At 48.2% G+C, this 21,571-nt stretch overlaps 1 protein-coding gene across 2 annotated transcripts in view; it reads right to left on the bottom strand.

Moving 5' to 3' along the window:
• The window catches only part of LOC120992451 (ribosome-releasing factor 2, mitochondrial-like), a 63,655-nt gene that overhangs the window by 32,556 nt on the left and 9,528 nt on the right, over positions 1 to 21,571 (bottom strand). For both annotated transcript variants that reach the window (XM_040421443.1, XM_040421444.1), the window contains exons 4-10: positions 18,270 to 18,315; positions 15,993 to 16,090; positions 9,238 to 9,363; positions 9,062 to 9,150; positions 6,301 to 6,389; positions 6,071 to 6,131; positions 3,900 to 4,085 (exon numbers count right to left, since the gene is read on the bottom strand). In XM_040421443.1, coding sequence (XP_040277377.1) covers positions 3,900 to 4,085; positions 6,071 to 6,131; positions 6,301 to 6,389; positions 9,062 to 9,150; positions 9,238 to 9,363; positions 15,993 to 16,090; positions 18,270 to 18,315 — 695 coding nt within the window. The remainder of the gene's footprint in view (positions 1 to 3,899; positions 4,086 to 6,070; positions 6,132 to 6,300; positions 6,390 to 9,061; positions 9,151 to 9,237; positions 9,364 to 15,992; positions 16,091 to 18,269; positions 18,316 to 21,571) is intronic.

The raw sequence follows: 21,571 nt of genomic DNA, 5'->3' as shown, positions 1-21,571 counted from the left end.
AGCTTTACAGGGGGTTGATCAATGACAGGGGGGTAATCAATGACAGGGGGGTGATCAGGGAGTCTATATGGGGTGATCACCTCCGTCATTGATCACTCCCCTGTAAGGCTGCATTCAGACGTCCGTATGTGTTTTGCGGATCTGATCCATCTATCAGTGGATCCGTAAAATTCATACGGACCTCTGAATGGAGCCTTACAGGGGGTTATCAATGACAGGGGGGTGATCAGGGAGTCTATATGGGGTGATCAGGGGTGATCAAGGGTGAATAAGGGGTTAATAAGTGACAGGGGGGGGGTGTAGTGTAGTGGTGCTTGGTGCAACATATTACTGAGCTACCTGTGTCCTCTGGTGGTCGATCCAAACAAAGGGGACCACCAGAGGACCAGGTAGCAGGTATATTAGACGCTGTTATCAAAACAGCGTCTAATATACCTGTTAGGGGTTAAAAAAAACACATCTCCAGCCTGCCGTCGAACGATCACCGCTGGCAGGCTGGAGATCAACTCTCTTACCTTCCGTTCCTGTGAGCGCGCGCGCCTGTGTGCGCGCGTTCACAGGAAATCTCGCGTCTCGCGAGATGACGCGTATATGCGTGATTGTGCGCAGCGCTGCCACCTCCGGAACGCGAATCTGCGTTAGGCGGTCCGGAGGTGGTTAATGTGTAGCTTTTTTTTTTTGCAAATCTTTCTTTTTCATTTATATTTAATATTTTGGTGTTTGTGTTTTTTTTTTAACTTTTTTTTTTACTAACTTTTAGCCCCCATAGGGGCTAGAAGCCTTGTCCTATTCACCCTGATAGATCTCTATTAGTGTGAATAGGACCTCACACTCTCCCTGCTGCCCTGTGCTTTGTGCACACAGCAGCAGGGAGCCGACTATGGCAGCCAGGGCTTCAATAGCGTCCTGGCTGCCATGGTACCCGAATGGAGCCCCAGGCTTAGACTGCTGGGGCTCCGATCAGAAACTGCCACCAATGAGGAGGAGGGGACCCTGTGGCCACTGCCACCAATGATTAATACTAGGAAGCCTGGGTGGGGGGGCGCACTGCGCCACCAATGTTTTTAATACTGGGGTTGGGTGGGGGGGAGGGCGCACTGCGCCACCAATGAAGATAACTCGCCCATTAATTCATATACAGGAGGCGGGTGCTGGCTGCAGAATCATATAGGCGCACCCGACCTCTGTGAGCGGTAGCTGTGATCCGCGGCAGTTAACGCCTTAGGTGCTCCCTCCAGTTAAATTTGAATGAATGAGTGAGTTAACATCATTGGTGGCGCAGTGGCCACAGCCCCTACCCTCTTCTTCTCCTCTCTCCTTTCATTTGTGGCAGCGGCACAGGGGGAGGGAGACACTGCTTCCTTCTCCCCTGTGCTGCTGAGGGAACACGGATCGCTCTGACAGCAACGCAATCCTTGTTCCCAATTCGTTATCGGCAAAATAGATGCTGATACCGATAACTCTGAAAATCCAGAATATCGGCCTATAATATCGGTAAAACCGATAATCGGTCGATCCCTAGTAAGGAGAGTCACATGACTGATGCAATGTTTCACTTAGGCCATGGATACATTACACAGAACCAATACCATTCTTCTGCATATAGGGGTCAACTGCCTGATATAAGAAAGGTATGTATGCAGAATTTTAAATATATTAGAAAATTGTATGATTTCCTATTATAGAAAACAAAACAAAAAAAACAACAACTGGAATACCCCTTTAAAGGGAACCTGTAATCAACTTTATGCCGCCCATACTAACGGCAGCATAAACTAGAGACAAATAGGTATGTATAATATGGTTGGGGGCACTCAACTACCTGGTACCAGTTGGACAACTTATTATGTAATTGTGGATTTATTCAATTAAACATACAATATTCTATAAAAACATTAAATCACACACATATTGGCGCCATGGAAGGATGCTAAAATACATATAAATACAAAATACATATAGTATAGCTCAGAACAAACACTGGAGTGCTCCTGGTGTGGAACCACGTAAGGAGACTGGTCGTTGGGGCTCAGAATCCCTTGGTTGGAATAGATTAGTTAGTGTAGGTCCACATTAACGTAACCAAAAACTCCAAATATAGGATGTCCATGTGACGCTACCTCCCTTGATGTGAGGTGATGCTAGTGACGGATGGGGGTCGCTGCAGCCTGCTTCCCATATGTCATTGCTCCGTTACAAGCATAAACTGTGGTGGGCATACGGTACTCGAATAGGGCATAGGTATAAGTACTTGTACGCAAATAACTTTGTACTTTACCCCTACAGAAGTCGTGTGGTCAGATTCGGTCTCTCTTGGAAGATCAGGTCTGCATGTGATCGGACGCCAGAGTGAGTATCAAGGACCTTCTGCCTTGTTCACGTGATCCCCAGTCATGTGATCAGAGTCTGTACACGTGATCAGAGATGGGGAGGTTTCGGAGGCTGGGTCCGCTTCCAAGGTCTGTATTAGTTAGGCGCGTGCCTATTCCACTGGAAACACTGCGATATTTAAAGTGTTCGTAGCCACATATGATATGTGGGATCCCTGAAGAAGGGGCAAGTTCAGACCCTGAAACGCGTCTGTTGCAGCAGTTACTATACCCAAGGGATCCCACATACCATATGTGGCTATGAACACTTTAAATATCGCAGTGTTTCCAGTGGAATAGGCGCGCGCCTAACGATTAGCGGCAGTGGTCATGAACAGTATACGGGCGCATCATTGTTGCAGTGGCAGGGAAGATAGTTGCAGTGGCGCAGTAACATGCAGTATACAGACACATCATGGCTGCAGTGACAGGGAAGATAGTAGCGATGGCACAGTAACATGCAGTATACAGGCACATCATGGCTGCAGTAACAGGGAAGATAGTAGCGATGGCGCGGTAACATGCAGTATACAGACACATCATGGCTGCAGTAACAGGGAAGATAGTAGCGATGGCGCGGTAACATGCAGTATACAGACACATCATGGCTGCAGTAACAGGGAAGATAGTAGCGATGGCACAATAACATGCAGTATACAGGCACATCATGGCTGCAGTGACAGGGAGGATAGTAGCGATGGCGTGGTCACATGTAGTATACAGACACATCATGGCTGCAGTAACAGGGAAGATAGTAGCGATGACGCGGTAACATGCAGTATACAGACACATCATGGCTGCAGTAACAGGGAAGATAGTAGCGATGGCGCGGTAACATGCAGTATACAGACACATCATGGCTGCAGTAACAGGGAAGATAGTAGCGATGGCACAATAACATGCAGTATACAGGCACATCATGGCTGCAGTGACAGGGAGGATAGTAGCGATGGCGTGGTCACATGTAGTATACAGACACATCATGGCTGCAGTAACAGGGAAGATAGTAGCGATGACGCGGTAACATGCAGTATACAGGCACATCATGGCTGCAGTGGCAGAGAAGGTAGTAGCAGTGGCGCGGTAACATGCAGTATACAGACACATCATGGCTGCAGTGGCAGAGAAGGTAGTAGCAGTGGCGCGGTAATATGCAGTATACAGGCACAGCATGGCTGCAGTGGCAGGGAGGATAGCAGCGATGGCGCAGTAACATGCAGTATACAGGCACATCATGGCTACAGTGGCAGGGAGGATAGCAGCGATGGCGCAGTAACATGCAGTATACAGACACATCATGGCTACGACGATAGTAGTAAGGGGTTCAGGGCAGTGAGTCTAATATTTTTTTCTTTAATTCTAATAGTGTGCGGTCTTTTCATTAGGTGCAATAGCATCCATAAACACCAGTGTAGTAGATCACCTAATAAATGTCCTAGTTTCAATGAGACCTTCCCATGACAGATTCTCTGACCTCTCTACCATCTTTTTTCTGGGTGACACAATCTTATATTTACTTTAAAACTTTACTTGTTCTAATAAGACACTTCTGGCTTCTTTAGCTGATTGCAGAAGGTCACGATCCATTAGGGCACTCAGAGGTTTCTTTTGAAATGTTCTCCCATCATCTTCATTGGATTGTGTGCTCCAGCTGAGGGATTCCATGGTCACTAAATCAATCAGACCCTGGAATGATTTTCCCTCTCCTATAGGAAGCTTTACATGCAGAAAAGAAATCACTAAATAAAATACACAGATCACATCACAACCATTGCAGTCTATATAGCTGTAAAGCACTGTGCACACTCAGATAAACTGTGACAGTGAGACTATTGACACCACATTCAGTTCATATAGACTTGCATCTATAGAAAAAAGAAAGCGTACAGACATATACTGTCTTCCTTTTTGCGTACATTTGACAGTATTTTTTGAGTATCATTTTTTCACAATACAGAATATTGTGCTATTCACTGTTTAAACAAATCATGTAGTGGCACTTTTATTTAAGGGGTTGCAGCGCTTGTGCTGCTTCCTCTTCAGTCTACCTACATGCCGTCTCCTTTGTAGCAGCGGTGCAGTGTAGTTACAATTTCTTGTCCCATTCAAGATAATAGGACAAGCAGTTTACACTGCAACATCGCTACAAAGGAGACAACATGCAGGCAAACTTTGAAGAGAAAGCAGCATAAGCGCTGCAAGCCCTTTAAACTGATTGTCAGAGGTGCTGGGTGTCGGACCACTACCGATCCAATATTGACGACCTATCCTGGGGATAGGTCATCAACATTATGCCACTGCACAACCCCTACAAAACTTGCTGTACAGATTAAATAAATGTAGGTCAAATCCACTGATTTTAGCAGGACCATCCGACCATTTAGGCCTCATGCACACGACAGTGTTTTTTCACTGTCAGTGATTTGGCTTCAGTGGTCAGTGTCCGATTTTGCTTCAGTTGTGTTTGCTTGTGTCTTCCTTTTTTTTGTCTGACAGGGGAAAAAAAAAGGAAGGTTAATAAAAAATTTAATTTTATTGCACCAAGGTCTTGTAGAAAAAAAACGGACACGGATGACATACCAGTTGTGCATCCATTTTTTTTGACGGACCCATTGACTTGAATGGGTCCATCCTCCGTTTTCCACTGACAAGAATAGGACAGGTTATATTTTTTTGATGGACTGGAATCACGGATCACGGACGCGGAGAAAAAACTGAGGACTATGAGTTTTTTTTCACAGCTCCATAGAAATGAATGGGACCTCTGCTAAACTGTGAAAAATGACGGAACGGACGCGGATGCACACAACGGTCGTGTGCATGAGGCCTTAATGTGTATGCCTCCTGCTGATGACAGGGGAGATAAGGATTGGGCACATCTGATTTCAACTGCCTGATCCTTTTATTCCCGGGGAGATAAGCTGACAGAGGCTTTTTCCCTATTCAGGACAAATGCATGCCATCAAGGGATCGGGTGAGATAACTGAGCAAAATAAGCCACCACCAGAGGTGTCTGGCAGCAGCTTAGGCTACTTTCACACTGGCGTTTTGGCTTTCCGTTTATGAGATCCGTTCAGGGCTCTCACAAGAGGTCCAAAACGGATCAGTTTTGCCCTAATGGATTCTGAATGGAAAATGATCCGCTCAGAATGCATCAGTTTGCCTCCGTTCCGCCTCCATTCCTCTTTGGAGGCGGACACCAAAAGGCTGCTTGCAGCGTTTTGGTGTCAGTCTGATGAAACTGAGCCAAACGGATCCGTCCTGACACACAAAGTAAGTCAATGGGGCCCGATCCGTTTTCTATGACACAATCTGGCACAATAGAAAACGGATCCGTCCTTCATTGACTTTCAATTGTGTTCAAGACAGATCCGTCTCGGCTATGTTAAAGATAATACAAACGGATCCGTTCTGAACGGATGCAGACGGTTGTATTATCTCAATGGATCCGTCTGTGCAGATCCATGACGGATCCGCACCAAATGCGAGTGTGAAAGTAGCCTTACTCCTCTCTCTCCCATTGAGAACTGATGCACACAGACGAGGTGGGAGTGCATGCCTTACGGAGGATCAGCTATCCAAGGAGCCCGATCCACTATGGCCTAGAGCATGTACAATAAATTAATCAACTGATGACACAAGGGTCACACCATTAGCACGTGTCTTCATTTACAGTTCATCTACACATTTCATGATTTTACCTGTAGTAACAAGGGCCTGGCTTTCAATTTCTCTTTGATGCTTTCAATGGAATATGTGAAACTAAAAAAGCAATGGAGAAAGGTGTATTTCATATATACTGGAGGACATAACATTGAGGCAAAAAATAAATGATTCACACGACCCCTCACAAAAAAAAAAGTCTTAAATCCCTATTTCAGACTTCTTGCATTGGCCCCAAATAATCCCCAATCTAAGGCTTCTGACGTACCTGGCTCCGGTCTTGTCCATCTTGTTTAAGAAACACATTCGTGGCACGGAATGCTTGTCCGCTTGTCTCCACACGGTCAGCGTCTGAGCCTTGGGGGTAAAAAGATCGTATAACTTTCCGGATATACTCGGATTACATCACAATATAGAAAAAAGGCTGACGTTGATACTGATATGTATTGTTTGTAACTGATGTTATTTGAGTCACCGAGTATTATAATCTCTGAGCAATTCCAAAGGGATTTGTACGTTTGGAAAAATGACGAGGTTCATCATTTTCTGTTTGGTCGACAAGTCATAAAATTATCTTTAGATCAATTTCCACTATAGACACCTGATGCATGGACTATTAACACTCACTATACAGAACGCTGTACAGCAGTTTGGGGGCTGTGTAACCAAACACTATGTGCACACACTCCATAACTTCATGGTTTTTTAATAGGCAATGGGAAATAAACCACTTTTAGGCCGTTTTCAGACATCTGTAGTTTTTATGGTCGATAAATGATATGCTGAGAGCTCAGAGGGCTTTGGGTTGCAGTCCAAGGACATCTTGAACTGCACCATAAGCATAGGTCATTCTGATCACAGATTTGAATCAGAATAGGACATGCTCCAAGTCTTTTTTTTTATTTTTTTATAAAAGGTGGATTTACACGTGGCAATTATTGGAAACGGCCGTTCCTGCGAATGCTCTTTCCCGACAATCTGCCCGTTTAAATGTACAGCCACTCACCTAATGAATGAGCGAAACGCTTGTTTATGAGGTGATCCTGTCGTTCGTGCAGGCATCACCAATCGTCGTTTCTGGACAGCAGATTGTGTGGTCTAAACAGCCATCGATCTGTTGCCCAGAAACAATGTTTCTGTATGGGGATGAGGGATCTCTATAGCAATACCTCGTCCTCATACTGTAAAGGAGATCGCTGCATGCAAATGTGCAGTGTCTCCTTTACTGAGAGAGCAGCCGACTTCCTTCCCGACCATCGGCTACTCCATCAGCCCGTCTAAACCACCATAAGGGCCACGTAAAAAAATCTAAGTGTGAATGACCAAACTGATTACAATGGGGTCTGTGTGCTCTTGTGAGTCTAGTCCTTGCAGGGTCTGACAGCAAACTAATGGGTACATCACCCATCCGAAAGGAGCCTTAAGGCCCCCATACAAATTAGTGTATTGTATCCCAACCCTGCCGAGAACAGCGGGTTCGGCCAACAGTCTAATGTGTATGGGGAGTCCTCAAATCTTCCCCGACAGATGATGTTGGAGGAGAGAAGGACTGCAAGATGTGAATATTTTCACCCAATCCTTTTTTTTCTCCCAAGAGATAGGCGACCACCACAAATGTGTGACAGCAGCTTTCTCCCCTCTCCCCATTAAATACACATACACGTTTGAATGAAGTTGACCGACAGTTACTGAATTTGTATGGCCATCCTTAGACTGCTACAGTAGCTGTTTACTGTTCTGGGGAATGAAAGATAAGGTGTCCCCATGCATGTTAGGCTACTTTCACACTGGCGTTTCTGGGTCTGCCGTGTCAGGGCTCTCACAAACGGCCCAAAACGGATCAGTTCAGTCCCAATGCATTCTGAATGGATAAGGATCCGTTCAGAATGCATCAATTTGGTTGCGTTTGGTCTCCGTTGCATATTTTAGATGGTCACTAAAACGCAGCTTGCAGCGTTTTGGTGACCGTCTGACTATGTGGAGCCAAACGGATCCGTTCTGACTTACAATGTAAGTCAAAGGGGACGGATCCGTTTTTCATTGACAATATGATGCAACTGAAAACGGATCCGTCCCCCATTGACTTTCAATGTAAGTCAAGACGGATCCGTTTTGACTTAGACTTTTTTTTAGGAGTGAATAATGCAAACGGATCCATTATGAACGGATACAAGCGTTTGCATTATTGGTGCGGATCCGTCTCTGCAGATACAAGACAGATCCGCACTGAACGCGAATGTGAAAGTAGACTTAGATAATTGGCCAGTTGTCATCCAACCAGTAAAGCCAAGATGGTTGCATTTACATTGCCAAAAAGCAGGAAGTTCCTCATTGATTCAAAGCATAGGTGGAAGAAATGCTATCCCTCCAAATGTTTTTACAAAGAATATACAGTACAGACCAAAAGTTTGGACACACCTTCTCATTCAAAGAGTTTTCTTTATTTTCATGACTATGAAGGCATCAAAACTATGAATTAACACATGTGGAATTATATACATAGCAAACAAGTGTGAAACAACTGAAAATATGTCATATTCTAGGTTCTTCAAAGTAGCCACCTTTTGCTTTGATTACTGCTTTGCACACTCTTGGCATTCTCTTGATGAGCTTCACAGTCACCGGACCTGAACCCAATCGAGATGGTTTGGGGTGAGCTGGACCGCAGAGTGAAGGCAAAAGGGCCAACAAGTGCTAAGCATCTCTGGGAACTCCTTCAAGACTGTTGGAAGACCATTTCAGGGGACTACCTCTTGAAGCTCATCAAGAGAATGCCAAGAGTGTGCAAAGCAGTAATCAAAGCAAAAGGTGGCTACTTTGAAGAACCTAGAATATGACATATTTTCAGTTGTTTCACACTTGTTTGTTATGTATATAATTCCACATGTGTTAATTCATAGTTTTGATGCCTTCATAGTCATGAAAATAAAGAAAACTCTTTGAATGAGAAGGTGTGTTCAAACTTTTGGTCTGTACTGTATCTGCACCCAAATGAGAAAACGACTGCTAACTAGAATAAACCATCATACCTCAACACCAGCTGAGGCATCGAACACAGCGACTGCTCCATCCAGCACCCTTAATGAGCGTTCCACTTCTACTGTGAAATCCACGTGTCCTGGGAAAAGACACAATACATTGTTCAGGAGATATTACATGGATTTAGTTAGAAGTCTTGTACAAAATGAAGTAACTTAGAGACTACCTGGAGTGTCAATCAAGTTGATCCTGTGTCCATTCCAGTCAAATGTGACAGCGGCGGACTGAATGGTGATCCCACGTTCCCTTTCCTGCACCATAAAATCAGTCACTGTGTCCCCATCATCCACATCTATCATAAGGACAGAAACCATATAAAATTGTTTAATGAAGGAATCTAATTTATACATATAGATGATGATAGACAAATAGATACTGTATTTTTCGTTTTATAAGACGCACTTTTTTCTCCCAAAAGTAGGGGGAAAATGTCAGTGGATCTTCTAAAGCTAATACGAGTCAGCGCTTCCATTATGGAAGGGCTCACTAGTATGCAGGAGTCGTGGGGAGTGATGCTCTTTAAGAGTTGCCTGTAGTCCCACCCCCACCCCTGCCTTCTCCAGGTCTGCGCTACGCTGTCCTGACTGCGTACAGCATCAGGACGTAGTCCGCGCACTATGACCTGATGCTACACATAGTCATGTCACAGTGCAGCGCAGGCCCGGGAAAGACTAGGAAGCGTGTCCGCGGGACAGACTGCTGGGCCTGAAGAGTAGCGCCAGAGCAGGAGAGGTAAGTTAATTTATATATTTTAGGTTTGATGGGGTCTGACCTAGAGGACTCATGGGGGTCCCATCTGAGGTTTGACATGGGGGTCAGATGTGAGGTCTGATATGGAAGGTCTGATCTGAGGATGTAATATAGGGGTCTGACCTAGAGGACTCATGGGGGTCCCATCTGAGGTTTGACATGGGGGTCAGATGTGAGGTCTGATATGGAAGGTCTGATCTGAGGATGTAATATAGGGGTCTGATGAAAAATTAAAAAAAATCTTATTTTCCTCCTCTAAAACCTAGGTGCATCTTATAAAGCGAAAAAATACGATACACGGATAGATAAAGATATGGATAGATAAAACGAGATTTTTGTATAACTTACCAGTAAAATCTCTTTCTCGCTCTTTCCTTGGGGGACACAGAAGACCTTGGGTATAGCTCATCTCCATAGGAGGCGTGACACTAAGTAAAAACTGTTAAGCCCCTCCTCCACAGCTATACCCTCAGCCTGGAGAGAGAGACTGCCAGTTGCGTGTCCAAGTAGTGAGAAAAGGAAAAGTCCAACAAGGAACCAACAAGCCAACTACCCAACGGGTAACAAAAAACTCGGAAACCGTGTAGAGAAAAACAATGAATGGGTGGGTGCTGTGTCCCCCAAGGAAAGAGCGAGAAAGAGATTTTACTGGTAAGTTATACAAAAATCTCGTTTTCTCGCCCAGTTTCCTTGGGGGACACAGAAGACCTTGGGACGTTCAAAAGCAGTCCAAAAGGGGAGGGACCACAGCTCCAAGGTGAAGCACCCGAAAGGCATCAATGAACCGCCGCCTGCAGACCCAGGCGGGCCAAGGCAGCATCTGCCAAAGCCAGAGTATGCACCCTGTAGAACTCGGTAAGGCGTGCAAGGAAGACCTGTGGCCGCCTTGCCCAAATGCATGGCCGAAGCCCAATGCCTCTGGCCCAGGAGGCACCGACCGCTCTGGTGAAATGAACGGTGACACCAAAGGCAGAATCCTGCCCTTGGTGCGGTAACCTCAGCAATAGTCAATCTGATAAAGCGGAGGAAAAAACCACCCTGGAGTCCGTCAACCCTATGCACGGACCTCCTGGAAACCCAAGAGGCCGAACGTCGACAAGAGTCGGAGATCTCCAAGTAAAAACGGCAAGGCCCAAACAACGTCCAAATCGGTGAAGTGTTGAAGCGAAAGGCAAACACCACCTTCAGAAGGAAGGAAGGAAGAAACGGGATGTAGAACAGCCCTGTCCTGGGAAAAGACAGAAGGCTCGGAACAAAAAAGGGGCCATTCAGACACCCGTCAGAGACACGACTGATACGGAAACACAACCGTACAGGACAGAAGGGGTAGAGAGAACTTCTGTAACGGCTCCAAGGACAAAGATTGGAGCGCCGAGAGCTCAGTATGTAGTCCCCAGGGCGGTACCGAAGGACAGTACAGAGGAACCAAAGAGCCACTCCGAGGAAGAAGGACTTGACAGGCCCAGAGGGCCGGGGAACGTTGGAAGAGGAAGAACAGCGCAGACACTTGACACCTCAAGTAAAGGAGTCCCAGTCCCAGGTCCAGGCCGGACTGGAAAAAAGACAGAACCATGGGGAGAGAAATTCAGAGTGGGGAATGCACAGCTTCCCACAGAACCCCAGATAAAAAAAACCCTAAGTCTTACGACAGATCCTGGACAAAACACAGCCAGGAGCGGACAGTAGCGAACCCGCTGGAGTCGCCTGGCAAGCGGGCGAAAACCCAATGTGATCAGGCGCAGACCAGTAACACGGGCAGAAGGGTCGACAAAAACTGGTCCCGTCGGCCCTCGAGCAACGCTGTCCCGTATCCACCCGAGTGGGGGAGCAGAAGGACAGACGGAAAGGACCCAAAGGATCCGCCAGATGCCAGGACAAGACAAGGCTAAAGTCCATGCTGATGTAGCCACGTTGTACAGTCCCGGTGTGGGAGATCAAAGGACAATCTGGACCGAAAGGTAGTCCCCCCAAGTTACCGAGAAGGTAAGTCTACCGCAGGACCATTGTCTTAGAATGGACCACGCAATCTGCACTCAGCGGGAAGACAGAACGCGGTAGACTCGGTAAATAGGCACACAGCTAATACAGCCAGTGAACAAGGGAGACAGTACCAGGCCAAAAGGAACATCGGAACCATCCACATGAACAACCATGCTCTCCCAGAAGGGAGGACAGTGAAAGAACAGCCTCTGAAGTCTGGCGGGGCAGAAGCCACATCAGAGTGATCTGAACCAAGCGGGAGCCAAACAGAGCCGGCGATAAGGTAGTCGAGACAGAGGCCGGCATAACACCCTCCAACCGAAAGGAGGAGGAGTGGCAACAGGGAAGCCATAGGACAGCCCAAAAGCAGAACTCCGCTACACTGTGAGACGCCCGGAACACCGCCTCGCAGAAGGCGAATACCCTGAAGAACCCAAGGCGGAGGTCCTACGGACCTGGGTAATCGAGCACCCAAGAGAAGTTGGGTGACCTTCCCGAGAAAAGCGGCCCGAACCTGGTAGCAGATCAGACTGAAGCGTAGAGGCGCCAAGAGGAAGGACTCATACCACACTGCATCCGAAGAGGAGGAAATTGCAGCAGGCAAGGGAACCGCAGTCCTGCCAGAGCCAACAAAGAATTCGAGGGGCGCAGCAGGCAACAGCACTCTCGACCATGTGACCACTAGCGCAAGGAAGCAATGCCGCGGAAGGACGAATGGGCACGCATCTAGGACCCACGAACACTCCCTGGGATGTAAGGCCAACTAAATGAATGAGTACCACCCAGCTCGGTGCAGCAGAGAGCAATAGAGCCTGTCCGGGTCAGGTAGACAGAATGAACTCCTTAGAGACGAGTGTAAGGCTTGCGGCAAGCATCGTATCCCAAGAAAACAAAAGAATGCCGCAGGAAGCAGGTGAGGCATACGTACGAGCAGCCACGTAAGCAGTGAGAAAGCCAACCCACCTACAGGAGGAGAAGGCATACACGGCCCAAACAACGCCAAGAACGTCCGCTCACTGCAAAAAGGTTACTCAGCGAAAAAAGGGGGGCTCGCCACAGAGTGCCACAGCATGTACGGAATTGCAAAGTGCAACCTGAAAGGGAGTTATGCACAAGCCTAGTATAGCATGCGATGGAACGCAATCAGTCCGCCCCGAAAGGGGGGAAATTGTACCTGGCAAACTGCAGTCGGCAAGAGTGCAAAGGCCCGTCCCAAAAGGGAGTGATGCCCAAGGCCGTACCTACTTCAGAGAAGCAGGACATACCCTATAATCCAGCATGAATGCAGGAGGTCCACCTAGTGAAAGGGGAACATGCACAGGGTTATCCTAGCATTAAGTGAGTGTGCAATAATACACCCAACACTGAACTCAGCGAGAGTGCAACTACTCTGCCAATGAAGGGGGACATGTACAAGTCCAGCACAGCCATACAAGGACAGCCGTGAATCTCATGAGCGTGCCAAATTCTGCCCATGAAATGAGGGGTGGTCACGCACAAGGCCAGCACTGTCCAAGGAAGTGCAAGCGTTCCACCCATGTTAGAGGGCCATTCTCATGGCCAGCAATGTATCCGGTGAGAGTGTAGCATGCCGCCCAGAAAAAAGGGGGGGTAATGCACATGGCCAGCATCTCATCCAGGGAGAGTGCGAGCACCCCGCCATGTATGGGAGTCATACACATGGCCAGCAACGTACCGGCGAGAGACAACACAGTCAGTGAGAATGTGTGTATGTCGCCTGAGGAAGGAAGGCATGCCCCTGGCTGGCAGCGAATCCAGCGAGAGTGCGTACACCGCCCACGGAAGCGGGGTCATGCCTATGGATCCAGTAAAGGTGCAAGTACCCTGCCATGTATGGGGTACATGCACATGGCCAGCAACGTACCTGCGAGAAAACATGTATGTATGCTGCCTGAGGGAAGGAGGCATACCCAAGGCCGGCAGCGAATCCAATGAGAGTGCAGCATACCGCCTATGAAAGGGGGTCATGCCTATGGCCGGCAGCGAAACCAGTGAGAGTGCAGCATAGTAACATAGTACATAACATAGTACATAAGTACATCATAGCACATCAGTGAGAGTGCAGCATTCCGCCTATGGAAGGGGGTCGTGCACATAGCCAGTACCGTATCCGGTGAGAGTGTAGTATTCCGCCTAAAAAGGTGGTCATGCACATGATCGGCAACAGATCCAGTGAGAGTGCTGCGTTCCGCCCATGGAAGGGGGTCACGCACATGGCCGGCAGCGAATCCAGTGAGTGCTGCGTTCCGCCCATGGAAGGGGGTCACGCACATGGCCGGCAGCAAAATCCAGAGAGAGTGCAGCGTTCCGCCTATGGAAGGGGGTCGTGCACATGGCCAGCACCGTATCCGGTGAAGGTGCAGTATTCTGCCTAAGAAGGGGGTCATGCACAGCCGGCAGCCAGGGAGAGTGCAGTATCCCGCCTAGGAGGGGGGGGGGGAAGCACGTGGCAGGCACCATAACTGGAGAGATGATGAATGCTGCCTACGGAAGGGCCGCATGCACTTGGCCAGCGCCGTATCCTGGAAGAGAGCAAGAAAACCGCCTAAAAAGGGGAAATGCCCTAGCAGCGACGCAGGCTGGGAGCGCAACACCATGCCGCCTGTGGAAAGAGGTCATGCAGCACTACTGATGAGGCTGCAGCGTCCTGCGCAGTCCAATAGAAATTAGTTATCTATTATTCATTATTATTATTATTATTTTTTTTTTATTATTTTATTTATTTTAAACACAGCCTCTCTGAGGCTAAAAGGGAGGCCACCATATAGGGGCACAGATCGTCTGAGAGACAGAAAAAAAGGGGGGCCAACCATACAGGCCCATTGGGAGCCGGCCTGTACCCAAAGGGTTAACAGGGTTCCGGCCAGGAGGGCGGCGCTGCGATCCCCTGGGGGCGGAGGAACCCCCAGGCGGGAAGAATTCGCGCCTGGAGAAGTTCCCGCCCCCTCCACCAGAGGCCGGAATTTTGCGGCCTAGCAGGCCGCGAAGCCGGGGTCTAAATTTGCGGCGCCCGGCCGGGACCTGAGGTGGAGTGGTCGGACGGGGCCTGCTGGGGCATAGTCAAGCCCAATGCCGGCCGCGGGAGCCCACCCCGCCGCCGGAAGAGACAGGGGCCCGGAATGGTGGCTTGCCGGCCGCGGGAGCCCACCCCGCCGGCCGGAATAGTCAGGGGGCCCGGAATGGCGGCTTGCCGGCCGCGGGAGCCCACCCCGCCGGAAGAATCAGAGGCCCGGAATGGCGGCCCGCGGAGCCTGAAATTTTTGCGGCGCCCGGCCACACCGGAATATTAATGCTGGCCGGAGGCGAGGCCTTACACAACACTGCGGTAAGGAGATGGGGGGACCCAGAGACGGGGTGCCCGTGAGGAGAATGCAGGCGACAGCAGAAACTATGTCGCAGCTTCTGCAGCTAGCTGTGGGGAGACAGCCACTAGCTAGTTCATATCCTATGAGGGCCAGGAAAAGGGAGGGGGAGGTAGAGAGCAGATTGTCGCTCTGCGGCACCCCAGGGGCTAGCCAAGGTCCAGCAGGGGAAGGGTCCAGAGGCCCAGTATGGGGGTCAGGCACGCAGGAGCCCAGGGTGGGGGACGTAGGGCTGGAGAAGCCTCTCTCTTACCACAGCCGTCTTCACCCTCGGTCCATTCCAGCAGGGTCGCCCCTTCAGCTACTGGCACCGTAGTGGCAGGACGCTGGAAGAGGGACTTGGCGTGCGGGCGACCCTTGTGCTGGCGGGATGTAGGGGAGCGAGGCTGCCCTGATCCACCTTGTCTTCTGTAGGGGAGGCAGCAGTGCGGGTGACCGGCACTGGCGCAGCTCAACCCCGGGAGAAACAGAGAGGTCTAGTGCGTCTCTGTTGTCCCTGATGATCTGGAACAAAAAGAAAAGAAAAAAATAAAAATCAAAAATTTAAACAAGGAGAAAACAGCCCTGCAGAGCAGGGAGTGTCTTGCCTCCTTGGACACTAAGCAAAAACTGGCAGTCTCTCTCTCCAGGCTGAGGGTATAGCTGTGGAGGAGGGGCTTAACAGTCTTCACTTAGTGTCACGCCTCCTATGGAGATGAGCTATACCAAGGTCTTCTGTGTCCCCCAAGGAAACTGGGCGAGAAAAGTAATCAAATACTATATCTACAGACTGTAGAGCAAAGCATATACAGCAGTGCACTTTTCTTACCTCCAAGAGCACGGGTATAACCGGAATAATACAACATTCGCTCTGTGGTTGTGGTTTTCCCAGCATCAATATGAGCCATGATCCCTATGTTTCTGATCCTGCAGTAAGATCATATTAAAACTATCACAAAGAAACGGTGGTGGACATTGCAGCAGCCAATCAGGTTCAAGGTTTTACACCTTTCTACAGCCCTTTGGGAAACTGTATATAAGCAGTGGCATAAAATAGTTTATTGCCTACACAATTACCATTCAATTAGTCATTCCAGGGCGGTATGTATGCCAGCAACCTTTGTCTACCATTGCCCATTGTTTATTAAATGCAATTTCTAGCTAGTTCTATGCAGGAACAGCCATGTTTCCTTTGTTCTACTCAGTGGCTGCTGGCCGATTAGGGATTCTGTCACCAGGTTTCACCCCTGTCAGCTAAACATATGCTTTTAGAGCCTACAATAACCCAAAAACCGAACCTCACTCCCCAACTTACTGCAACTTGTACAAAAAAAGAGCAAGGATTTAACAAGGTAAAAAAAATCTCATTTTATTAATTATAAATCACATGGACATTACAGGTGAGACTCAAAAGGGACAGAACATGGAGACTGGGCCACAAAAGGGCTCTGCAATGTGGAGAATCACAATGGGGGATAATGTGACCATATACAGCAGGTAACAGACAATTAACAGAAGCTGTGAATATTGGAGTAGTTGCGGGTGCAATTGCTGTCCCCTAGTGTTGAACAACTACCTAGCTCTTATTCACAGCGTCCAAGCAATGGATGCTGTAGGGTGTAATTGGACGGTGCAATACTACTCATAAAGATGGCATATAAGAATAACTGTAAATCACTAGTCCCACCCTAATCCAGATACCATGTTACCTACCCATGTTGCTGCTGAAAAATGGTGACACTGCTTCGACCTCAACACGTGTTTCGCCACGTAGGCTTCGTCAGGAGGTACCTTATATATTCACAGCTTCTGTTAATTGTCTGTTACCTGCTGTATATGGTCACATTATCCCCCATTGTGATTCTCCACATTGCAGAGCCCTTTTGTGGCCCAGTCTCCATGTTCTGTCCCTTTTGAGTCTCCCCTGTAATGTTCATGTGATTTATAATTAATAAAATGAGATTTTTTTACCTTGTTAAATCCTTGCTCTTTTTTTGTACAAGCTAAACATATGCTGATGTTCAGGGCCTCATCAGGATTCCTAATGTGGGCTTATAAATGTGATCTGTAGCCTTATTTTGCTAAAAAAACAGCTTTTACTAACCTGTCACTCAAAGAAATAAGGTGCCCAAGGGGATGTCAAGCGATGGAAGGTGCCGGCCGCACCCACCGCCGTTCGTGCCCAGCGCCGCCTTTCCAGACTTCTGCGCCGCCTCCTAATCCTCTGTGCCGCCTCTCGCTCTCCCTCCATCCCCCCTCCTCCCTCCTCCTGCTGTAAGATCTCGCGCGTGCACACAGGGCTCTGCCTGATGCGCCCGTGCGGACTTCTCAATTTGGCTTCTTACAGCGAAGTGCGCATGCGCCGGCACTTCGCTCAACCCCCTGTATGACCTGCACTCTGGCGCCAGCCTCTCAGAGCCCTGTGCGCACGCGCGAGATCTTACAGCAGGAGGAGGGGGGAGGGAGGGAGGGAGAGCGAGAGGCGGCACAGAGGATTAGGAGGCGGCGCAGAAGTCTGGAAAGGCGGCGCTGGGCACGAACGGCGGTGGGTGCGGCGGGCACCTTGCATCGCTTGACATCCCCTTGGGCACCTTATTTCTTGAAGTGACAGGTTAGTAAAAGCTGTTTTTTTTAGCAAAATAAGGCTACAGATCACATTTAGAAGCCCACATTAGGAATCCTGATGAGGCCCTGAACATCAGCATATGTTTAGCTGACAGGGGTGAAACCTGGTGACAGAATCCCTTTAAAGGGGTTGTCCACTTTTTTTTTATATTGATGACCTAACCTTGACTCTGTCAATGGGACGGCTCTGTAGTATTCACTTGAGTGGAAGGAGCTGTCCCATAGAAGTGAATAGGATGGCTTAGTTGTAATTACACTGCTGCGGTTGTGGCGGTGAGCAGGTAAACATTGAAGAGAAGGCAGTGCACCTACGGGCGCTGCTTTCTCTCAAACAGTGTGTCGGGAGTCGCCCCCCTGATGATCCGATATTGATGACCTATCCTGAGGATAGGTCATCAATATAAGAAAGCGAACAACCCCTTTAAGAATCTGGAGAAGTAGACCAGAACTAAATACCACTGCAGTCTGCCTTTTCTCTTACTTGGATACTGGAGGGGTGATGATACTCCGCAAAGATTTGACGTCACCTGCAAAACAGCAGCAGAATAATGGACTATAGTCTCAGCCATTGATGCAATACAGGCAATAAAATGTAGATTTCTGGAAAAACACAGAACAAGCAGGAAAATAAGGACCCTTTTCTATGGTAAGAGGATCAGGGCAACTATTGGCAAAAAACATTTGTATGAAACCTCATTCCCGATATTAGCCCATGTTAAACGTGCCGCAAGAACCTGACACACAAGAAAATCGTTCATCAGGTGATTGCATCTTTCATGCGACACTAAACTTCTTCATTTGCTGGTAGCAGATTTTTCCATGTTAACAGGGAAGTGCGGCTGACAAACAATGAAACTGTAGGGCGATCAATAATTGTTCATCCACATAAAGCAGAACTGATTGCTGCATGGGTTGGCCCATCTGAGACAATGATGGCATACTGCAAAGTTCCAGTCCCCACCACTATGGGACCGCCAGAAACAGCCGAGCCAGCACTCAACTATTTTCAGTACTCCCATAGAGGCGAATAGAGGGCGGCAGTGCATGCACTCCTGTTCTATGTTCACTTCAGGGGTCAAAAAGTGGGACCTATCTGACACTCATGGCATACCCTTGCCTTATGTCATCAATGTCTCAGATGGGAATACCCCTTTAATACTGAAGAACTTAGGGGTCATTTATTATACAGAAATACAGTTAAGGCTACTTTCACAATCACGTTTTGGGCTGATCAGTTACAATAATACAACCGCATGCATCCGTCATGAACGGATGCGTTTTGTATTATCTGTAACATAGCCAAGACGGATCAGTCATGAATTCCATTGAAAGTCAATGGGAGACGGATCAGTTTTCTATTGTGCCAGAGAAAATGGATTCGTCCCCATTGACTTACATTGTGTGACAGAACGGATCCCTTTTGGCTCAGTTTCGTCAAGCTGCAGGCAGCGTTTTGGTGTCCACCTCCAGAGTGGAATGGAGACTGAACTGATGCATTCTGAGCGGATCCTTTTCCATTCAGAACGCATTAAGGCAAAACTGATCCGTTTTGGACCGATTGTGAGAGCCCTGAACGGATCTCACAAACGGAAAGCCAAAACGCGAGTGTGAAAGTAGCCTAAATTAGTTGCATTTCTGACGCAGATTGCGGCTTTTCCCCGCTCACGCCAGGTCTAAAAAAGTGGGTGTGGCGTGTGCAGGGAAGTGGACGCCTATCTTTAGGAAGCTGTCTTACATTTAGAAGCGGCGGAGGATCCATCAAAATTATGTAGAGGCCGGCACCACTACATAACTGCGGCGGATCCACCACCAGCGCAGGGCTTTATTAAGAGCGGCATCTAAAAGTTGCCTCTAAGGTCCCTTTCACACGAGCGTGACGGATTAGGTCTGGATGCGCTCAGGGTGCGTTCAGTGGAACTCGCACTATTTTGCAAGCAAGTTCAGTCAGTTTTGTCTGCGATTGCGTTCAGTTGTTCAGTTTTTTCTGCGCGGGTGCAATGCGTTTTGATGCGTTTTGATGCGTTTTTCACGCGCGTGATAAAAAACTGAAGGTTTACAAACATCATCTCTTAGCAACCATCAGTGAAAAACGCATCGCACCCGCATTTGCTTGCGGATGCAATGCGTTTTTCACGCAACCCCATTCACTTCTATGGAGCCAGGGCTGCGTGAAAAACGCAGAATATAGAACATGCTGCGATTTTCACGCAACGCAGAACTGATGCGTGAAAAACAACGCTCATGTACACATACCCATTGAAATGAATGGGTCAGGATTCAGTGCGGGTGCTATGCATTCACGTCACGCATTGCACCCGCGCGGAAAACTCGCTCGTGTGAAAGGGGCCTTAGTTTCCAGAAACTGCTGACAGTTTTTTTTTAGGGACCCATTGACCTGAATAGGTGACTCCAGCTTGAAAAAACGGACAAAGGCACAGACTGTCTGTTCTAAACTTGATCAGCACCTGCATGTGAAGGTCAATCTTCCAGATATTAGTGAAAGTCTACAACTTTGCTACTGATCCATCACTTCCAGTGATATCAAGTTCTATAACGGGGTTATCCCACAAAAAGTATCGCTGTGCACTGAATAGGGCATTTCATATTAAGTATTATTACAATTTACATGCAATAATGTGGAATTCAGAGGCTGACTAACATGCTGAGTAACTTACCTGCTCCCTTCTTCCTCCTGCCATAGTAATCTCACAGTATAGTGGGTGACATGGTACTTATTTCTACATTCATATAAATATATCATTCACTAAACCATGAAGAAGGAAATCGGGGGAGGGAAAGCCTTGCATTTGTGAATCGCTGGCGCTAAGAAGACAGGAGAAAAGCCTCGTCAGCTGGGAAGCAGAGTAAGGCCTCATGCACACGACCGTTGCGTGCATCCGTGGACGTTGTTCCGTTTTCCGTGATTTTCTGCGGACCCATTGACTTTCAATGGATCCGTTGAAAACTCGGAAAATGCACCGTTGTTCATCCGTGGCCGTGATCCGTGTTTCCTGTCCGTCAAAAAAATAAGACCTGTCCTATTTTTTGGACGGACAACGGTTCACGGACCCATTCAAGTCAATGGGTCCGTGAAAAAACACGGCTGCACACAAGATTGGCATCCGCGTCCGTGATCCGTGGCCGTAGGCTACTTTCACACAGACAGATCGTCAGATCCAACAGTATATTCTAACACAGAGGCTGTTAAACTGGGACTCCGATCGGAACTCTCCGCTGCCACCGATTTTAATGAATGTACCAACGAATGTACAGTAATACAGGGGAGGGAGGGGGGGCCGCACTGGCCACCAATGAGTTAAATACAGGGGAGGGAGGGAGGGGGGGCCGCACTGGCCACCAATGAATTTAAAACTGGGGAGGGAGGGGGTCTGCCCCCTCCTGCCTGGCAGCACCTGATCTCTTACAGGGGGCTATGATACGCACAATTAACACCTCAGGTGCGGCACCTGAAGGGTTAATTGTGCAGATCACAGCTCCTGTAAGAGATCGGGTGCTGCCAGGCAGCAGGGGGCAGTCATGTACACAGTTCGTAGTATATTCTAAATTGAAGCGTCCCCATCACTATGGGAACGCCTCTGTGTTAGAATATACTGTCGGATATGAGTTTTCACGATCTAACTCAAATCCGATGGTATATTCTAACATAGAGGCGTTCCCATGGTGATGGGGACGCCTCAAGTTAAAATATACCATCGAATAGGAGAAAACTCCGATCCGATGGTATAATAGGGACTCCTGACTTTACATTGAAAGTCAATGGGG

Source organism: Bufo bufo, chromosome 2 (genome assembly GCF_905171765.1).
Source record: "Bufo bufo chromosome 2, aBufBuf1.1, whole genome shotgun sequence".
In the NCBI taxonomy this organism is placed as follows: domain Eukaryota; kingdom Metazoa; phylum Chordata; class Amphibia; order Anura; family Bufonidae; genus Bufo; species Bufo bufo.
Note: the sequence above shows the minus strand (reverse complement) of the source record. Positions and strands in the feature narration are given on the sequence as shown.